Here is a 17421-nt window from a genome sequence, read left to right as displayed (position 1 = left end):
TGCAGCTATAAGGTACGCGGAGGGGGGGGTTTTGTTCATAAAGCTTTTACAGACCTGTTCCAGCTGAACTCCTGTCAAGTTGTTGAGGTCTGAAAACAAAGTCTCAAGCCAAGATTTGTAAATCTGAGTCATGCCTCTTCTGGCTTGCGAAAGTCGCAAGCAACCGCGCCGCTGGAGAAGGCGACAGCCGACGGCCCTCCTTCCCCTCCGAGGAAGCTGCTGGGCCTTTTACCCTCCTCCGCGCAGCGTCCCACCGCCTCCAAAGACAGTCCGACATCTCCTGCACGCAGCACTGGAGCCTCTGTAGCTCCAGCCAGCTGGAAAGCTTTTTCTGGACCAGCTCAAATCCTGATTAAAAAACCTCCTTCCTTAAACTCAGCACTAAGATGGAAGAAACTCCCCGGTCATTAACTCTGCTGAATGTCGGGGGATAGAGCTCATGAAAAATGCTCTAAAAATAAGGCTCTATTGTACTCGCATGTCACTATTGTTATGACAGGAATGCTCAGTGCCCAACGCTCTCGCATCTGTCTTGCGAGACTAACTGAAATACTTCAGAGCCCACCAAATGCTTGGGTGTATGCAAAAACTGTTCTGCTCCGAGTGTGCCAGCACAGCTCCCCAGCACGGTTCCCCTCTCCAGCGTGACTGCGCTTACCAGTACACCAGTACAAGCACATTTATGGTTTATTGCCATAAATCATAAGGATAAACTTTACATTAATTCGACCACAAAATTAATGCTAGAGGTTGCACCAACTATGAAACAAAACCCCAAAAGCTGCAAAGCCACCTCCTAAAAATAGGCTGAAGCTAGAACAGAAAACAATAGCAAACTGCGTGCTCTGCTGACAGAGGGCTCTCTGCTAAGATTTACTCCTCTAGGAAGACTTGAATAAAGAAAGAGCTGCAAAACGCATTAGATACGATCAGGTCTCCCTCGCTCTCTATTCTGTTTGTGCATGAGTTTATCTGTGATTATTTTTTCAGGTTCCAGGAAAAGGTTTTGCTCTCCCCTTGCAATCTCTCACCCTTCAGATTTGCAGCCTACCAAAAGAACAACCAATTCCTCGAGCGCCGCGAAAAGGGACAGCGAGCATCGCTGCCAACCCCGCGGTGTCTGTGACACCCGGCGTCCCACCACGGCTGTCACCAAGGGCTTTGGGACTAGAGCGTCTGCCTGAGAGGGGCTGGCAGAGCTCCTCACCGAGGGCAGGAGAAGGAGAGGGCCGATCGCCCGGCTCTGCGAGCCCTTCGCAGGCAGCAGCCGCCCGGGCTTTTGCTGCGTGCCGGTTGTACGTACGCGCTGCACAGAGCTGCTCTCCGTCCCCCGAAACGGCCTCGTTCCACCAGCGTACGTGGGGACCCTTCAGAGAGAAAAGCAAGCGTAGATACGAAATTAGTCAACCTAAATCAAAGGCACAATAAGAGGACAAGGGACATGGCCGAGGAGGCACAGCCAGACACGCACATCGGTGCTAGCGGCAAGCAGAGCAGAACACCCGGAGGAAACCCAAGGGGTACAACCGCTCCGTCCTGTGTTACTGCAGGACGTGTGCTGGTACGAACACTATAACCATTTCACCCTCCAAAGCACAAAAGCGCCCTTCACAGTCAGAGCTGAAATCCATCCCGGACACCAGCCGCAGACGTGCGGCAACAAGTCAGAGCAAAGGTTCAGTTCTGGAACAAGCAGAGAACAAGCTGAAGGTAAGACGTCTTTCCACCGAGAGGCAACGCAGAAAACCTGTTTGCAGTTGTCCCGGGCATTTTAAATCGGGTAAACAGTTTTCAAGAAGGGTGGAGGACCAGGGAGGGCGATGGCATTTATACAAAATTACAGTATTTAGCTGGCAGCAGGGGCAGAGGCAGCACTGAATCAGACTGTTCTTACAATAATCCCGACATAAAGCAAAAAAAAAAAGAAAATAAAAAAAAAAAGAGAGAGAGAGAGAGGGAGAGAAAGTCTTCCAACAAAAGGCTTCACGATCCAGGATTATTGCAAGGTCCAACCCGGCTGCTACAACTCCTACGGTAGGCGAAGCCTAAAAAGCCTCCTTGCTCGAGGCACCGAGCTCCTCGCTATTCTCCCACTTTTGGCACGTCAACTGAATGCAAGACAGAGCTAGGAGTTAACTTTTTTTACGAGGCTGAGCTACGTGGGATTAATTCTGCCAGACTAATGAGTCGTGAGGCCATCCCAGATCAATTTGGGTAACTTTGTTGAGACCTGGGAGCCATGCCAAGAGCGTTAACAACCAGAGCCACGATACAAACAAGCCTATTCAAACACGAATGATGCTCAAGGCGCTAGACCAAGCCCCAAGGACAGGCAGTACGCTGCTACTGGGAAGAAGAGATAAAACCACAATAAACTAGATTATTATAGATGGCTGCACTGAATCTGTGTGCCGTAGCATACACCTCGCTGCGGAAGAATATACAAGAACCCAGCAGACTGGATACAGAATCCGTAATTGCCGCTGGGAGCTGGAAGAGAGAAGGTTTGCTGTAATCAAAAAACCAAACTGCTTTTTGAGGGAAAGCAAGACTACGACGGCCATTTCTTCTCTGCTATCCAAAAAAGAAGGAAGTATAAGGCACTTCCCCAAGCTTTCAAAAATAGTAAGAGATTTCCTACTAAAATGCAAGGAAGGAAACATGTTGCTTTGAGACCGTTCCAGGAAAGGCGCTTTATTATTTTGCTAAGGGCAGTCATTAACAGCTCTCAGCCTCGAGTTTCCTGACATCAAAATGAATATTCAGCACACTGCGCTCCGAACACGTCGGGATCAGCAGGGTCACCGAGGCAGCAGCAATGGGCAGCTGCACCCAGAAAGCTCGCGGAGGGGCACCCAGTCCTTCTCGCAGCGCTCGGCCGGGCGTCAGCACTTCCCTGGATTAACACGCAACACCACGGAGATGCTCCGAAGCACCATAATCCGCCGTAAGGTGGGATAAAAATTAATAAGCCAAGCTCTTCCTTCAAAAAAAAGAAACATTTGAACAAAGGAACATTTAGGCTTCCTAGTCTCGGGGTTAGCTCTGGAGGAGAGACAGAGTTAAGTGCCCAACCTGCTTTTAGGCACTTTCTAAATTCAGCTTGGCACCTAATTTCCACCAGTGAACGGCTGCTGACTCTCCAGCTGAATTAGGTGCCTGCAGGGACTTACAAAACAGCTTGTTCTGCATCTTTCGCTGCCCAGATCTCTTTGTAGATCTACCCCTTCATCCTCAAATACTACACATGGAGAGACATCCCGAAAGCTTTTAAGTTTTACGGAGAGAGGCCACCACCAAGCTCAGTGTAAGTGAGCAGGCTGCTGTTAGTCCTAGGCTTTGACTTTAGAGCTACTCTGGGGTATGAGGGCAGGAGTGAAAATGTTTGCTTTGTCACAAAAAAAAGCTAGAAGAAAGCTTAAAATCGTCATCTGGGAAAGAACTCCAAAAGCCAACGCTATAAAACCTGCTTTAGAGGCGTAACACCCTGATACTTTATAAGCTTGATAAAGCAAACCCAACTGTATAAACTGGAATATTGGCAAGAAAGTCGCTCGAGGTAAATCTCCAACAGACATACAGCAGTTAACAAGTCATTACGAGCGAACCTACGGCGTGGGGGGAAAGCAAAGTCCAACTACTCACCAGCCGACTGTGCCCGTGCGGGTGTTCAGCGCTGCTCTGAAAGCCACTCGGGCACTAGACCCTCCTCAAGCTTGTAGAGAAGCCCCCAACCATAAAATCATCCCTGAGCCCGCAGGTAGTTTCGGAGATGCCCTACGCCCTCACTTCTCGCTTGCAAGAGCTCTAGCAGAGCCTTGGAGCTGTGGTCATCGCTATCAGAACAACCACCTTCCCCATCAGGCACAAAATTTGGCCTGAAAGCTACTTTAGAAGCAGCTCTCCTCGGTTCACAGAGGGGCAAGCGAACAGCCCGGCTACCAACTGAGTATTTCCACGCGCTTTGGAAAAAAGCATCAAACCTCACGTGCAGCGACAGCCACGAACGAGAGCCGCCCTCCTCCTCTCGACGTGCGAGCGACGGGACGGGGCGGCATTGTCAGCGCTCTGTCAAACGTAAAACAAACTCCAGCGAAAGGAATAACACGGGCCCCAAACCAGCACATCAGCCATGAGCAGCTTAGTCTAGACCAGAAAAGCTTCTCCCCTGCAGTTAGATCAACAAATTCCCTGGGCAGAGAGAGCTCCAGGCAGCTTGACCGCTTTTCCCAGCAGAGCTTCCACCAGTCCTCCCAACTAAACAACTTAGACTGTTTGTAACCCTCTTATAAACAGTAACGAGTTTACTGTTACCATAACAAAAAGTGTAATTTGTTAACATTGCCTTCGCATTAGGCTCTGGCGGGATAAAGAGCATTATAGAAGCTCGATTGTCCAAGAGCCTCCTCGCGCTGGCCAGCCTCCAGATCAGATCTGGCCTGGCCTCCGACTTCAAAGCTAGGTGTTAGAGAAAATTTCATGTCATCTTGGCACGGCTGGGCCCCGGCTGAGCCGCAGGACTGCCCAGGGGAAAGGATCGTGCTTTTATTCTAATACAGAACTGACCAGGGGGCTGATGAAAGATGCGGGACATCGTGATGAAAAAGCAAGTGAGACCACAAGAAGCTCCAACGATCTGGGACCGTCTTCGGCAGGTCCCTCTGCTCCCCGATGTCTAGCTGAGCAACGCCAGCACGCAGAGGCCTTGCGCACACTTCTCAGGTTCGATGTTTCCAAGGTGTGAGGAGGTCAGGTTTCACCTCACTGACAGCACGCATCCTCCCACTCCTTCAAAGTCAGATTCCCAAGAGATAAGTAGCTGCTGCTCTTCAAGTATCTACTCCTAACTAATCCTCGCTGAACACAACCAAAGCAGCTGCAGTTTGGCAAAACCTGCTTTGACATGGGCAAGGTTTGTCTACTGAGGTGCCAAGTATCAGGTTTCTAATACAAAATGGCATCAGTCCAAAGGGTCTAGGAGCCTTTGATGCGCACAGGACAAAATCCAACCTAATCTAGCAAGTGTGCAATTTCCCCAGGCAAGAAGATGGAGAAAGACCATCTCTAAGTCATAACCCAATTACTCATATGCCAAAATCACGCTTCCCCTCCCACAGTTTCTGGGGAGAAGAAGGGCTTTGCGGGATGTCCTCAAGGTGTTTACACTAAGACACAAGAAGAGACCAAACTGCAAGACCCCAACAGGTAACAGAGAGGGATCCTTTAGCAGCACCTAGCACGTTATGGAAGAGCCAGCTCCCGTTAAATACAGATCCAACCTCAACACTATGATGAGCAGCAAGGCCCAAGCGGCAGGCAGGTCCAGAGCACAGCTCATCATCAGCTGGTTGCTCTGGGACCTCCTCTGAAACAGGACAAACTACACGGAAGCCCCCCAGCCTCTTCGTTGGGGTCAGACAAGCCCACACTCTTAACGCCCAACGCGGCCATCACCTCCTGGCTAGACCCAGAGGGGCATTTGTCACAGTGGGCAAGGTCTAGCCTAAGCAGGAACCCAGAGTGACGAGAGCCAGCAAGGCGAGAGCACGCCAGCACCTGACGCTACGCCAAAGCGACATGGCGCAACCTCCCCTACCATCTAAAGCAATCGAGTTTTCTCCCTCCTTAACACCAGGAGCAAGTGAATCCTTGCAGCCTGCAGAAGATGGTCCAAGCAGAGGTCAGCAGGTAGGAAGGTTTTTGGCACTGCTTCCACCGGGCTTGAGTTTTAGTAAACAGACACTCAAACGCACACAGGCAGCCTCGGGATCTTGGCACTGCATCTCTTGGGTCGCCTGGTATTTCTCCATTAGCGGTGATACATCTTCAGTTATAGACTTCTTCACAGCAGGGAAAACGTATTGCAAGACATCTACTACAGGAGAGAGAAATAATTCAAGTTTAAGAAAGGGAGAAAAACCTAAGAGACCCATTGTTTCTTACTGAATAGAGATAATTGTAAGGAAGTCATGACAAACCTTAGAGATTACATTATTTTACTTGGGAAATGCCTAAGTGACCTAGAAACCGAAGCCCCATTTTCTGAAATTATTTAGCCACTTAGGAGCCCACCTTTCAATGAAAGTAAAATAATAAAATAATAATAGAAGAACATTAAGACACTGGGACTTGAGAGCCCAAGTCAAAGCTGAAACTATTTTACCTACACTTTTGTGTGAACAGTCCTGAGAAGAAGCTCAACGTCGAGGCTGCACTGAGCTAAGGGCAGGAGAGTCTCTTATGTAAGCAGCTACCTATGGATAAAGCTATTGTGAATGAATTAAAATAACTGAAATAGTACCGGCGGGATAGAGGAAAGGCAGGCATGAAGCTGTCATATGTGTGCGTGGCCATAAAGTAAAAATATTTTGTCCCACCTGTTATTATTTATACCACATGTGGGCATTTTTATTTATTTAGCATTCAAAGGCACACACATTTTATGGCGTCATTATTTGATATGCGAGCCCTAAAATCAGAGGGGAGTAAGAAATATTCCAAATATAAGCAATGTCTAGCAACCTGGTACTTTATTGTGAGTTGTTTAACTAGTGCTGCATTCCACCTTAGGAATGATTGTATTTTAGTGGTGAAGAAAGTGATAATTCCCTATATATAGTTTACATAATTCAAAATGTGAAACCTTACATAGATGGAAGACACCAGCATCCTGAATGTGGATCGTATAAACTGGCAATCTGTCTGCATTCAAAACGGAGAGTTTTCCAAAAACAAATGAGGGACGGTATGGGGTAGAACGATGCCTCAGACGACGCAGCAAACATCCAAACGAAGAGGAGCGAATATCAATCAGGGAGCTCCTCACCAGCTCCATTAGAAAACGTACTTGCTCATTAAAACGCTGCCAACAAACACAGGATTATGTTCAAAAAATCACGTTTCATCATGTTCACTTTGCACATGGCTTAGTCTGAGAGCAGAGCTGGACCGATGAGCAATGCTCGGTCTTATATAAACGCTCCGGGTTTGTAACAGTACACGAGAGCACTCTGCCATATAAAGCCTTCTAATCCAATTAGGTTTGCAGATAAACTTCCTCAATCCCGTTTTCGCACAATAAATCTACACCTCGTGGAGGAATGCTGAAGCAAGCGTCCACTTTCACGCCTTAGGGAGGCAACGGTTAACTCCAGACCTGACACCTTGCTGCCATCGCCGCTGGTGACAGCCTGCGTTTGGATCTCATCTCCCTCTATTCCGCTTCTGGTTCAACATTCAAAAAATAAGGAAATAATCCTAGCACGGATGGCCCACGTGAGGCTGCCGGGACCACCTTCAGATCCCACTGCAAGGGGAACATCACGAGACAGGGGAAAACTTCATACTTAATTGCAAGAAGATTAATTGGCAAAGTTTGCCCTGGCCACATGCAACCTATTTCGACTTAACCGGCAACAGTTCAACTTTGCTTTCAAAACTTGTAAGAACTTCTAGCATCTTCGGGGGGGACCACGATCGACTGTACCTCCAGCAACAAGTCCTTTAAAGGCCTGCCATATTATATAACTGCAAGCATCAATCGCTCGGTGACGTGAAGATTTGCTCCCCTCATCTCTCCCTGTCGCAGAAGATGATTAAAGTTATTACACACTCGCCAACAACACAAGCTTTTGGTACAAACCCCCAAAGCCCTGTTCTGCTCCACCTCTGGTTCACTCTGTTTAGAAACGGTTACAATTCAAGGGTATAACACAGCTCAGTGCAGTTACATAGGTATAAGCACGCTCTTTTGGGTATTGCTTATTCCCTACCACTGCCAAGTCCGTGTCCTGCCAAGTCCTTAATATACTAAAGTTTGTGAAAGACTGCCTTTTTTTTTTTTTTTAATAGTAACAATGGTATTCAGAACAAGGCCTCTGCCAGCCAGGGCTGAAAACACCCTTCACGAACACGAAAGCCCTGCGAGAGTTTGGCTAACGACGGCCCTGCGAGGCACCATCCCGCAGCAGCGTCCCCCGAAAGGCTCCGTCTGCCCGCCGGGCAGGACACGCGTCTCATACCGGAGGCATTTCCCTCTCTTCCGCGTGCGGCTTCTCTCTCCGGATCCGGCCGGTCGCCGTGGCTCACAAAGAGGGCTCAGAAGCCAGGCTGGCTCGGCAGAGCACGTCCCGAGAAATCCCCGCAGCGGGTAGCAGGGCCCGGAGCTGGCAGAGCGGCTTTGTTTATTCATGACCCAGCTTGCAACGGCTGGCACTGCCTCTCCGCCGCCGCTTGCTCCTCTCGCGCGAGGGTGGGACAGCGGAGCGGCGTTCCGGCCCACCGCGGGCTCCCCGCAGCCCGGCCCGTAACCCCAACGCGTCGCCTTCGCCGGGAAGCGTCGATAAGCGGCTCTTAACCTCCCAGGGGCTCCGCTCCGGGCTGCATCTTCGACCTCCCCGGTTTGCAAAAGGCTCTTCCAGGCCTCAGCGCGGCCCAGGACGCTCTGGGCTCACCGCGATGGGCCGGATTTACCGGGAAGGGGAGCCTCGGCCAGCTTGGCCTCTCACCACCCGAACGAAGCGTGTAGGGAGCTCAGAGGAAAGAGACGCAATCCAAAAAACCTTGTTCCGCTAAATAATTAGCCTGCGTTAACATTAGGTTTAGGCCGGTGAAACCACACTGCGTCGGAGTTGTTTAAGGCACTGAATTAATCATGTTTTAAGAAACAAATGTCATGCTTTGGCGTGCGTTAAGATACAGAATGTACTATAAAAAGACTTCTGCACCACTGACTTCTACATCACCACGCATCCAACCAGGTATACCAGGGAGGCTAAGAAAAGGAAAAAAGCAAGAAACCTCTTGGAAGATTGTAAAATTGAGTTTCAGAGAAACCGCTAAGCCAAACTTCTCCTGTATCAGCTCTAAAGAGTGAGAAAACACCGGAGCACACAAACACCAACCAGCAGCCTGGGGATAACTCATGGGACTGGCCCGTAGGGTTCATCCACCTGCGTGTGTGTCTGCCGGAGCCACGGACCTGCGTCCGGACGCAGCTTGGCCAGACGGCAGCGGCATCCCCCCGCCCCTGCTCCCGCTGGCAGAGACACCTTTGCCCGCGCAAGGTGTTTGCAAGAAGCGGGGAAGGAGCAGAATTAAGCCACGCTGAATCACCGGGGATTTCAAGCGACTCGACATCAGCATTCACCAGCCAGACGAAAAAAAGATGGTACATCGTGACAAGGAGGTTCACCATCGTACGGCTGATTAAAACCTCACTTAAATTCAAAAGGAAGAGAGGCTATAAATGCGCTTTTGTTTTATTCTCTATAGGCAGCTTCCTACACACCTCCATATCAAACAGCTACTGCTTTCCAGCTCCCCAGGGAGGCCCAGTACCTTTGTTTGTATCTCTGCTCAGCCTGCATTACTCAACATTTGCCCATTGTATTACGAGTTCCTTCAAACCAAAAAGGAGAAACAGAATTGCTTTAAAAGGGGTGGAAAACAAAAAAAAAAAAGAAATCAACTTACAGGAAGCAACAGGTCCCCAGAGCTGAAGGTCTCCTACAGAAAACCATTTTCCACCAGCACTGGAAAGCCCTCTCAAAACACAAGCGTTGTAGTTGGGTGCAAAAGGGCCAGGGGACAAGCAGTTTTGGAAATCTGGCCTCAATTTTAGGTGCTAGGAACTGTTTTTTAAAAAAAAATACAACCCCAAGAAAGTCAGCAGGATAAATAAACCCAAACAGAACGCGAAGAGGCGTCACATGTGATGCAGCAGAAAACCAGTCCGAAACCAAATCCAACCCAGTGATCCTCTATTAACACACACTGCAAAAAGCAACACATGCACCGAGAGGCCTGCCAGAAGTCGAGTGTATTTTATTAAGCCATTTTTTAACAAGTTTTCACCACAAAGAGGCAGCCACAGGGTTTGGACTAGATGTGTCCCAGCCACCCCGATCACCGCTGCAGGCCCCCAAAAGAGCTCCAGATCCTCCCGCCGTCCTGACCACTTGAAGCCCTCGCGAGGAGACCCCCGCAAGGAGACCCCCGCACGCTCGCGGAGGCCGGGGCAGGGGCTCAGCTTCTTCCCACCACCGTCCCCCGACATTCACTCGCGCTTCCTCTCCCAAACTTCCCCATCTTTCAAAGCCAGCAAGGGAAAACTGCCCGCGCGGCATCCAAGGACCCACTTTTAGCCGTTCTGGGAACGTCCTCCACAGCTGGGGTCTCCTCCGCCAGCCTGGGTCTGGGGGCTTGGGAAGAGATTTCAGTAAAGGCATTAATGAGAAGTTTCAGTTTCAAGCCACTTATTCTGTCATCTTCCTTCACCAAGATAAAGCCAAACTGCCCTCACGGCAGCTTCCACGTCAAGTCCTCAGCCCGTTTTAGTCATCCATAACCACCTTACACAAAGGGGAAACTGAGGCACGAAAGCTTTCGATAAACCGCGTCCCATGGCATAAACTCCATCTCTCACAGCTAAACACTCCTTCCCACACCATCCTTGCATTCGAATTTATAACCACATGCCTCAAAAACAAAGTTCGCTGTAAGTCACCAACTACTTGAATTGACAGCACAAATCAGTTCAACGTGCTGAAAAATCAGAGCACTGAATACACGCAGCGGGAAACGCTGGCGAAGGCTGGAAAATAAGAAGCCTTGGGAAAATGGAAGCATGCAAGAATAAGAAATCAATTCTAGAAATACCTTTAGGCTGCTTAGAGAGTTAGAGAGAAAGTCGAATTGCAAATGGAAGGTTTATCTTATTCGCAAGGTTTGCGCAAAGCTTTTCCCTCCTCATAATCTGAGGAGGCAGAGAGCAAGGAGGCAACGTCCCAGTCTCTAACACGCTGGAAGAAACCGCACTCGACTCTAAACTATTCAGTATCAGAAGGATATTGGCAAATTGGAAGGCATTCAGGAAAAAATAGTTAAGCAGCTGGAAGGATTGATTTACAAGGAAAGATTAAAATAACTAGATGCATAGTTTGGCTAAGTGGTAAGGTGGACACGATAATTTTCTACAGTTAGTTGAAGGAGAAGTGCCAAAAGGGAGAGGAAGTGTTTAGCATACTACAATTAGGTATAACCAAAGGAATGGCATGAAAATTAAGGAAATTCATGGCTGCATTAAAGAGAGTTCTCAAAGCAGTAAAGTCTGCCGGCTTCTAAAATAGCTTCCCGCTTCTCAATTTCCAGCCGAGTTCTGGGATCAGAAATAACAGGCCCAAACGAAGGACTCGACTCCAACAGAAGACCATCCCAGGCGCAGATAACCACCGCAGACCTTCCCCACAAACTGCCGGCTAGCCGCTTCCACCAGTCCAGCTTACTTTTCTGTTTGTTTTTAAACACGCTAACAGCAAACAAGGACTCTAACACTCTCCAGCCCTTGAAGCTGGCAAGAATTATTACCCCACTCATGTCACAGAAGGTGAATATGATCTTTCACTTTAAAGAAATAAGGAGCAAGGCCATTAACCCTACACGTTTTCCAAACTGGAATCTGGCTGTTTAAATTTATCTCCCGCAAATTTCTCCTCCGCATTTAAACCACGAAGTTAACCTCAACTGGAAAAAAAACCCCAACCCAAGAAACTGTTTAATGAAGCCAGTTGTTCAGCACTGCTGCTGAATTCCTATCCAGAAGTGACTGCGTTTCGGTGACAACTATATTTAAACAGTTTGCAAAGGAGCAGACAATCCCTGCAGGCAGTGCTGCTCACCACTGCTGGCAGAGGAATGTCCCTGCCCAAAAAGCACTGTAATACGGCGAAATAAATTGGAAAGTCCAGTGAAGTGTCAGTGACACTTTTATGGTCGTCAGAAGGAACGTGAGCAGCGAAAGAAGGGATAACTTCATAAAGAAAGATAGCAATGAGACTCAGGGAAGTGAAGAGGCAGAAATAGCCAGGAGGGAAAAGCTGAGAACTGTTGCCATGCAGATTTCATCTAACATTTGAACTAGCTGATCTTTTTTCCCTTAGTAAAGTTGAGGAAAGCCATCCCAACGCTCTGGCGGGAGGGACAAAACAGCTTTCAGCAGTGACCCAGGCTTCACCCACAAATTTTGAGCTACCAAGAGGCACAAGCTTCACAGCACCGGCGGGAGGTGCACAGTGAAGCCCCACGGCTTCCAGAACTTCGGAGAAGTTTCAGCTCCCAAAGTCCCACAGCGAGAACCAACCACTTTTGAAGGCTTGGGGAGAAGACACTTAATTCCCTAATTTCCACTAATTTACATGTCTTCTTTTACTCTGTGCTGCGGGAGTCACTGACCCCCCTCGGGAGGGTATGGGGTGGGATGGGGCGGAGAGGCCTCCACCTCCCACCCCCCTTTGAGCCCACAGCAACCTCCCAGCCTACATGCTGCTCCCCACATGGCCCCCGTCCCCTCTCAACACCCCCTTCTACATCTATTTGCCACCGGGAACCCCCGCTCCCCAACCCAGGGGGCCCCCACAGCCCCCCAGGACCCCTCCCAAGCTCCCTCTACCCCTCAAAGCTCCTATGTCTGCAACCCCCCAAGTCACCCCGTATCTTTTTGGGGTCCCCCCCAAGCAGTTCCCCAGATCTGCAACCCCCCAAGGGCCCCCATATCGCTCTGGGAATGCCTCCAAAGCCCCCCCCCGGCCCCCCCATACCTGCAACCCCTCAAGGCCCCCCATATCCCCGAGGCTCCTCAGTGCCCCCATATCTGCAACCCTCAAGACCCCCCCTCCTACGCCCCAGGGTCCCCCCCAAGGCCTCCACCTCCAGGCCCCCCCCCTCCAAGACTGCCAGCCTAAAGTCCCCCCCGGGACTCCCACCCCTCGAGGCCCCCCAAATACTACAGACTCCCCCCATAGCCCATCCTGAACCCTCCAAGCCCCCCCATTTCCCCAGGGTCCCCCCCCCCGGCCTCCATTCCCCCCCCCCGGCACCGCCCGGGCCCCTCGGTGCCTTCAGCAGCCCCGCCCACCCTGGGAGGGGCGTGCCCCAACGCGGCGCCCCCTAGGCCGCCATTGGCCGCGCCGCCCGCCACTCGGGGCCTCGCGGCGAGCCGATTGGCCGTAGCGCGCCGTCACTCAGCGGAGGGGCGGGGGGCAGCGGCCGCCTCACGAAAACTCGGGGAGAGTTGTGGGGGGAGGGGCCGGCCGCGGGCTCCCGCCGCCCCCCCGCCGCCCCGGGCTCCCTCCCTCCTTCCCCCGCTCTCTCCCCGCCGCCGCGGCCCGGAGGGGCCCCGGGCGGCTCCCGGGCGCCGCCGGTTACCTGAGGGAGGGCCACGCCGCCGCCTCGCGCCGCCGGGGCCTCGCGCTGGCTGCGTCTCGCGCTGGGGCTCCCTCCTCCCCGCCGTGCCCCCCCTCCGCTCCGCGCCCCGCCCCGCCCCGCCGCGCCGTCCCCCCTGCCCCCCCGCGCGAGACTCTCGCGAGACCACCCCCCCCACCGCGTCCCCGAGGAGGGGCGGTGACGCCGCCGGGGCCAATGGGGGGGGGGGCGACGAGGGGCGTGGCCAAGTCGCGGAGGGGGCGGGGCGGCCTTGCCCCCGCCCCCTGGGGGATGGACAGCGAGAGAGAGACCTCCGGGGGGACAGAGAGACCGAGGGAGAGGCCCTCCCTACACCGAGGACACAGAGACGCCCCCCCATCTTGGGGACACAGACAGTGACAGGGGACACAAGCCACGGGGGACAGCGTGTCCCCAGACTGCCCTTCAGCTGGGCACGGGCACACGGCCGAGGGTAACCTGACACCGGGATGCCCCAAAACTGGGGACATCCTAACATGGGCACCCGATACTGGGGACACCCCCCACTCCAGGACACCCTGAAACTGGGGACACCTCAACACTGGGACACCCTCAATGCCAGAGCGCCCCAGCATGGAGACACCCACAACACCAGGACACCCTGACACCAGCACCCCAAAACCAGGACACCCCCAAAACTGGGGACATCCCCAACATAGGTGCACCCTGGCACGGGGACACCCCCGATGCCAGGAACCCCCCATCATCAGGGCACCCTTGACATGACAACCATGAAACTGGGGACACCCCAAATCCAGGCACCAGCCCATGCTGTTGCCCCCGCAGCCACCTACACTGGGAGAACTGGGCTTCACTGGGAGCTGGGGGGGGGGGGGCAGAACCAGGACACCCACCAGGGGACGTGGGACACAGCTCTGCCTGTGTCCCCGCCCCACTGGCAGGGCTAAACCTCCCCTCAAATCCTGGGTCACCCTAAATCCCGGAACTCCCCATATCCCAGCACACCCCAACCCCCCAAATCCTGGGACTCCCCAACCCGTGGGTCACCCCCACCCCATGATGGGGGGGGGACAGAGCCAGTATGGGGAGAAACCCCACAAACAATGGCCGGGGAGGAGGCCTGGGGTGAGCCGGGGGGCCAAGGGGGGTTTCTTGCCAAGCCAAACACCTTCAGCGCGCCGGGCTGTGGCCCAGCGCGAACAAAGACCCTTTCTTCGCTCTCCCCGCCGCGTCAGGGCCTGTGTTTTGGGGCGGAAACAAGACATATCCGTGCTGCTCACGGGCCCGGCCGGGCAGCGCTGGCAGGCATCCCGCCGCTGGGTCCCTTTCCGCACCGCGAGGCTCCGGCTGCGGCTGTTCCGCCAGGCAGGGGCCGCCCGGCCTTTCCCCGTCCCTGCCGCGCGCCCCGGGGGCTGCCGAAAAACTGAACCGTATTCTGAGACTGAACCCGTTCTCGAACCGTATTTATTCCCTTCCCGACAGCAGGGCTGGGAGCGGGGCTCTCCCCGGCCCCACGCCTGACGTTCACGGCTGCGCTGGGCCCGGACAAGCGTGAGCGCTGGCTCCGTCACATGGCGAAGAGGATGAGGAAGGCCACCATGAGGCAGAAGAGCCCCATGGCCTCGGAGAGGGCAAAGCCCAGGATGGCGTAGGAGAAAAGCTGCTGTTTGAGGGACGGGTTCCTGCGGGGAAGGGAGACGCCGTCAGTGGGGCACAGCCGGCCCCCGGCCCCCCCTCCGCCCCAGCCAGGCCCTCTCCGACCTGGCGTAGCCGATGATGAGGCTGCCGAAGACGGTGCCGATGCCGGCCCCGGAGCCGGCCACCCCCACGGTCGCAGCGCCGGCGCCGATGAACTTGGCGGCAGTGTCGATGTCCCGGCAGGCCGTGCTGGTCCGGATGCCCCGGCAGGCGGGCTGGCTCTGGGGGACGGGAGCATGGCGGAGCCGGCCGCAGCGGAGCCGTGGCTCCTGGCTCCCTGCTGCTGAGCTTGTGGCAGCGTCCGGCCCCCCGAGGGAAGCCCTGGACTCCTTGAATCCATGAGCAGGGCACAATCCCTTCCCCATTCCCTCTCCCCAGGGGCGTGCTCAGCACCCCCAACCCACCCAGGAGCCTCCCAGCCGGAGCAGGGACCGTTACCTGCTCTGTCTGGGCCTCGGGGCGGCTCAGCACGGAGGCAGAGAGCGGCCGGCACAGCACCCGCGAGCTCCTCCTCACCTGCAAGGACCAAACGCTGTCAGACGCCAGGGCCGTGACACCCCCGTGGGCGGGGAAGCCCCACCACGGACACGACCTGTGGCAAACAGGCCGCCCCGAGCCACCCACCACCACCCTGGGGACCCCCGAACGCCGCTTGGCTCCTCAGGGCGCCCCACGAGCCGGCAGCACCCTCTCCCGGTCGGCAGAGCCCGGCCTGGGCACCCAAAACGCATGTGAACAGTGACCAGCGAGCTTACAGCTCCGGCCAGCAAACGATCTTTAACCGGGCCGGCCCAGCAGCCGGGCCGGAGCGCGCGGGGCTCCCTGCGCCTCTGGAGCAGCCCCGAGCCCTGCACGGTGTCCCCAAATATCGTCAGCCTTCCCGGAGCGCCTGAGGGCTCCCTCCTCAGCATGACGCTGCCCGGCGCCCGCGGAAGGGCCAGATCCAGAGGTCTGAGGGGGGATTTGTGGCTACTCACCAGCGCGGGAGCGGAGACGAACTTTGCGCAGGCGTACATGGCGAGGGGCGGAGGGTCACGCGGGGGGGACACGGCTGGAAGAGACACCCGGACACGGGGTGGGGGGGGTGAGGTGCGGCCCGGTTGTCCGTGGTGTCACCTGGGGGCCGGTCATGGACGCAGACAGGGGACGAGGGGACACACAGGAGGTTGGAGCCACGAGGGAATCACCGGCAGGACACGTCTCGGAGCCGCTCCGGCGCGGGAGAGCAGGGAGCTCATCCTGGACGGAGCCCGGGGCGGCTCGAGGCACCCGCGGGGGCTGCGCTTGGCCCCCCCTGAGCCTGGCAGCAGGCGGGGGGCTGTGGCGAAGGGGAGGGGGGGACCTCAAATGCCAGCGATCACCCCAAAACAGAGTGTGTGGGGGGGGACACTGCTACCCCAAGCTGCCCCTGGGGGGGTCCCTCTCCCCCCTCCCCAATCCAAAGGGGGTCTTTCTCACCCCTCCCCCACATGGGAGGGGCTTCTGTCCCCTCCCCCATCCAAGGGGGGGCTATTCTTTCCCCCATCCAAAAGGGGCTTCTCTCCCCGCTCCCTCCATGTGGGAAGGGTCTCTCTCCCCTCCCCCGCCCCCCTGAGGGGTGTCAGTCCCCTCCCCCATCCAAAGGGGGGGGCCTATTACCTCCCCCACCCAAAAAGGGGGTCCCTGCCCTCCCCCACCCAGGGGGGTCTCTCTCCTTCCCCTCCTCCACACAAAGGGGGGTGTCTGTGCCCTCCCCCACCCAAAGGGGGGGTATTAGTCCCCTCCCCCATCCCAGGGGGTGCCTGTTCCTCCCCCCACAAAAAACGGGGGGGGGGGGCTCTGTCCCCTCCCCCATCCCGGGGGGGGTCTCTCTCCCTCCCTTCCCCCACCTCGGGGGGGACACTCTTCCCTCCCTGCCCCCGGCGCCGTGTCCCCGTTGTCCCCTGTAGGGAGTCCTCGACAGACCCCCCCGCCGGGCCCGGCGCGGCCCCCGCCCGCTCACCTGGCGCACCGGCAGCGGGCAGGTCGCGGCGGGGCCGAGTGCGCAGGCGCGCCCGGAAGCGCCGCCGCGGGGAGGCGGAGGGCCCGGCCGGAAGCACCAGCGAGAGGGACGCGGCTCCGCCTGCCAGAGCGCCGCCGTCGCCCACTGCGCACACTACGGCGTCGCCTGCGGGCGGGGAGGAGGCACCGCCCCAGGCGGGGGGGCGGGGCGCGGCTGCGGCGCCCTCTGCGGGGGCGGGGCGGTACTGCGGGAGGGGGCGGAGCCAGGCGAGGGGCGTGGCCCGGCGGCGCCCTCTGGCGGGCGGGAGCGGCGCTGCGGGCGCCATCTTGAGGCGGGCGGTGCGGCCTGGAGGGGGGGGCCGGACGCCTGGGCCCCGCCTCGGTTCCGCCATCGCCGTGGCCCTCCCGGACGCCTGGGTCCCTCTATGTCCCCTCCAGCCCGCCGGGGTGTCCGGGGGGAGGGGTTGTGTTGCACAGGGGAGCGGTTCTGTTGCACGGGGTGTGTGCGGGTGTGCAGGGTGTTGTGTCACACGGGGGTGTTGG

General features: G+C 55.6%; 2 protein-coding genes across 5 annotated transcripts in view; both read right to left on the bottom strand.

The window, feature by feature from the left end:
- The window catches only part of LOC112992718 (cyclic AMP-dependent transcription factor ATF-7), a 54468-nt gene extending 41144 nt beyond the window's left edge, over positions 1-13324 (bottom strand). For both annotated transcript variants that reach the window (XM_064498377.1, XM_064498378.1), the window contains exon 1: positions 13204-13324. The gene's annotated coding sequence lies outside the window, so the exon portion shown is untranslated. The remainder of the gene's footprint in view (positions 1-13203) is intronic.
- A 1322-nt stretch (positions 13325-14646) lies between these two features.
- On the bottom strand, positions 14647-17032 carry ATP5MC2 (ATP synthase membrane subunit c locus 2). Of its 3 annotated transcripts, none has more exons than XM_064498408.1 (5): positions 16880-17032; positions 15876-15949; positions 15337-15414; positions 14962-15119; positions 14647-14882 (listed from the first exon to the last, which is right to left on the bottom strand). In XM_064498408.1, exons 2-5 carry the CDS (start codon positions 15912-15914, stop codon positions 14768-14770), a joined length of 390 nt encoding a protein of 129 aa, XP_064354478.1. In that variant the 5' UTR covers positions 15915-15949; positions 16880-17032; the 3' UTR covers positions 14647-14767. The 3 variants fall into 3 exon arrangements, with proteins under 3 accessions (XP_064354478.1, XP_064354477.1, XP_064354476.1); XM_064498407.1 differs by having other exon boundaries at positions 16889-16984; XM_064498406.1 differs by having other exon boundaries at positions 15876-16014; positions 16880-16953.
- Positions 17033-17421: the final 389 nt, after the last annotated feature.

The sequence above is a fragment of the Dromaius novaehollandiae genome, chromosome 28 (assembly GCF_036370855.1).
Source record: "Dromaius novaehollandiae isolate bDroNov1 chromosome 28, bDroNov1.hap1, whole genome shotgun sequence".
Taxonomy (NCBI): Eukaryota; Metazoa; Chordata; class Aves; order Casuariiformes; family Dromaiidae; genus Dromaius; species Dromaius novaehollandiae.
This window is presented reverse-complemented; position numbering and strand designations above follow the sequence as displayed.

Bases quoted from the DNA above. Each gene is read 5' to 3' on its own strand.
- ATP5MC2 (XM_064498408.1), bottom strand. From the start codon at position 15,914: ATGTACGCCTGCGCAAAGTTCGTCTCCGCTCCCGCGCTG. The intron at 15,415-15,875 runs GTGAGTAGCCAC...TGGTCCTTGCAG, and splicing joins TCGTCTCCGCTCCCGCGCTG to GTGAGGAGGAGCTCGCGGGT. The intron at 14,883-14,961 runs GTCGGAGAGGGC...CCTTCCCCGCAG, and splicing joins CTCATCATCGGCTACGCCAG to GAACCCGTCCCTCAAACAGC.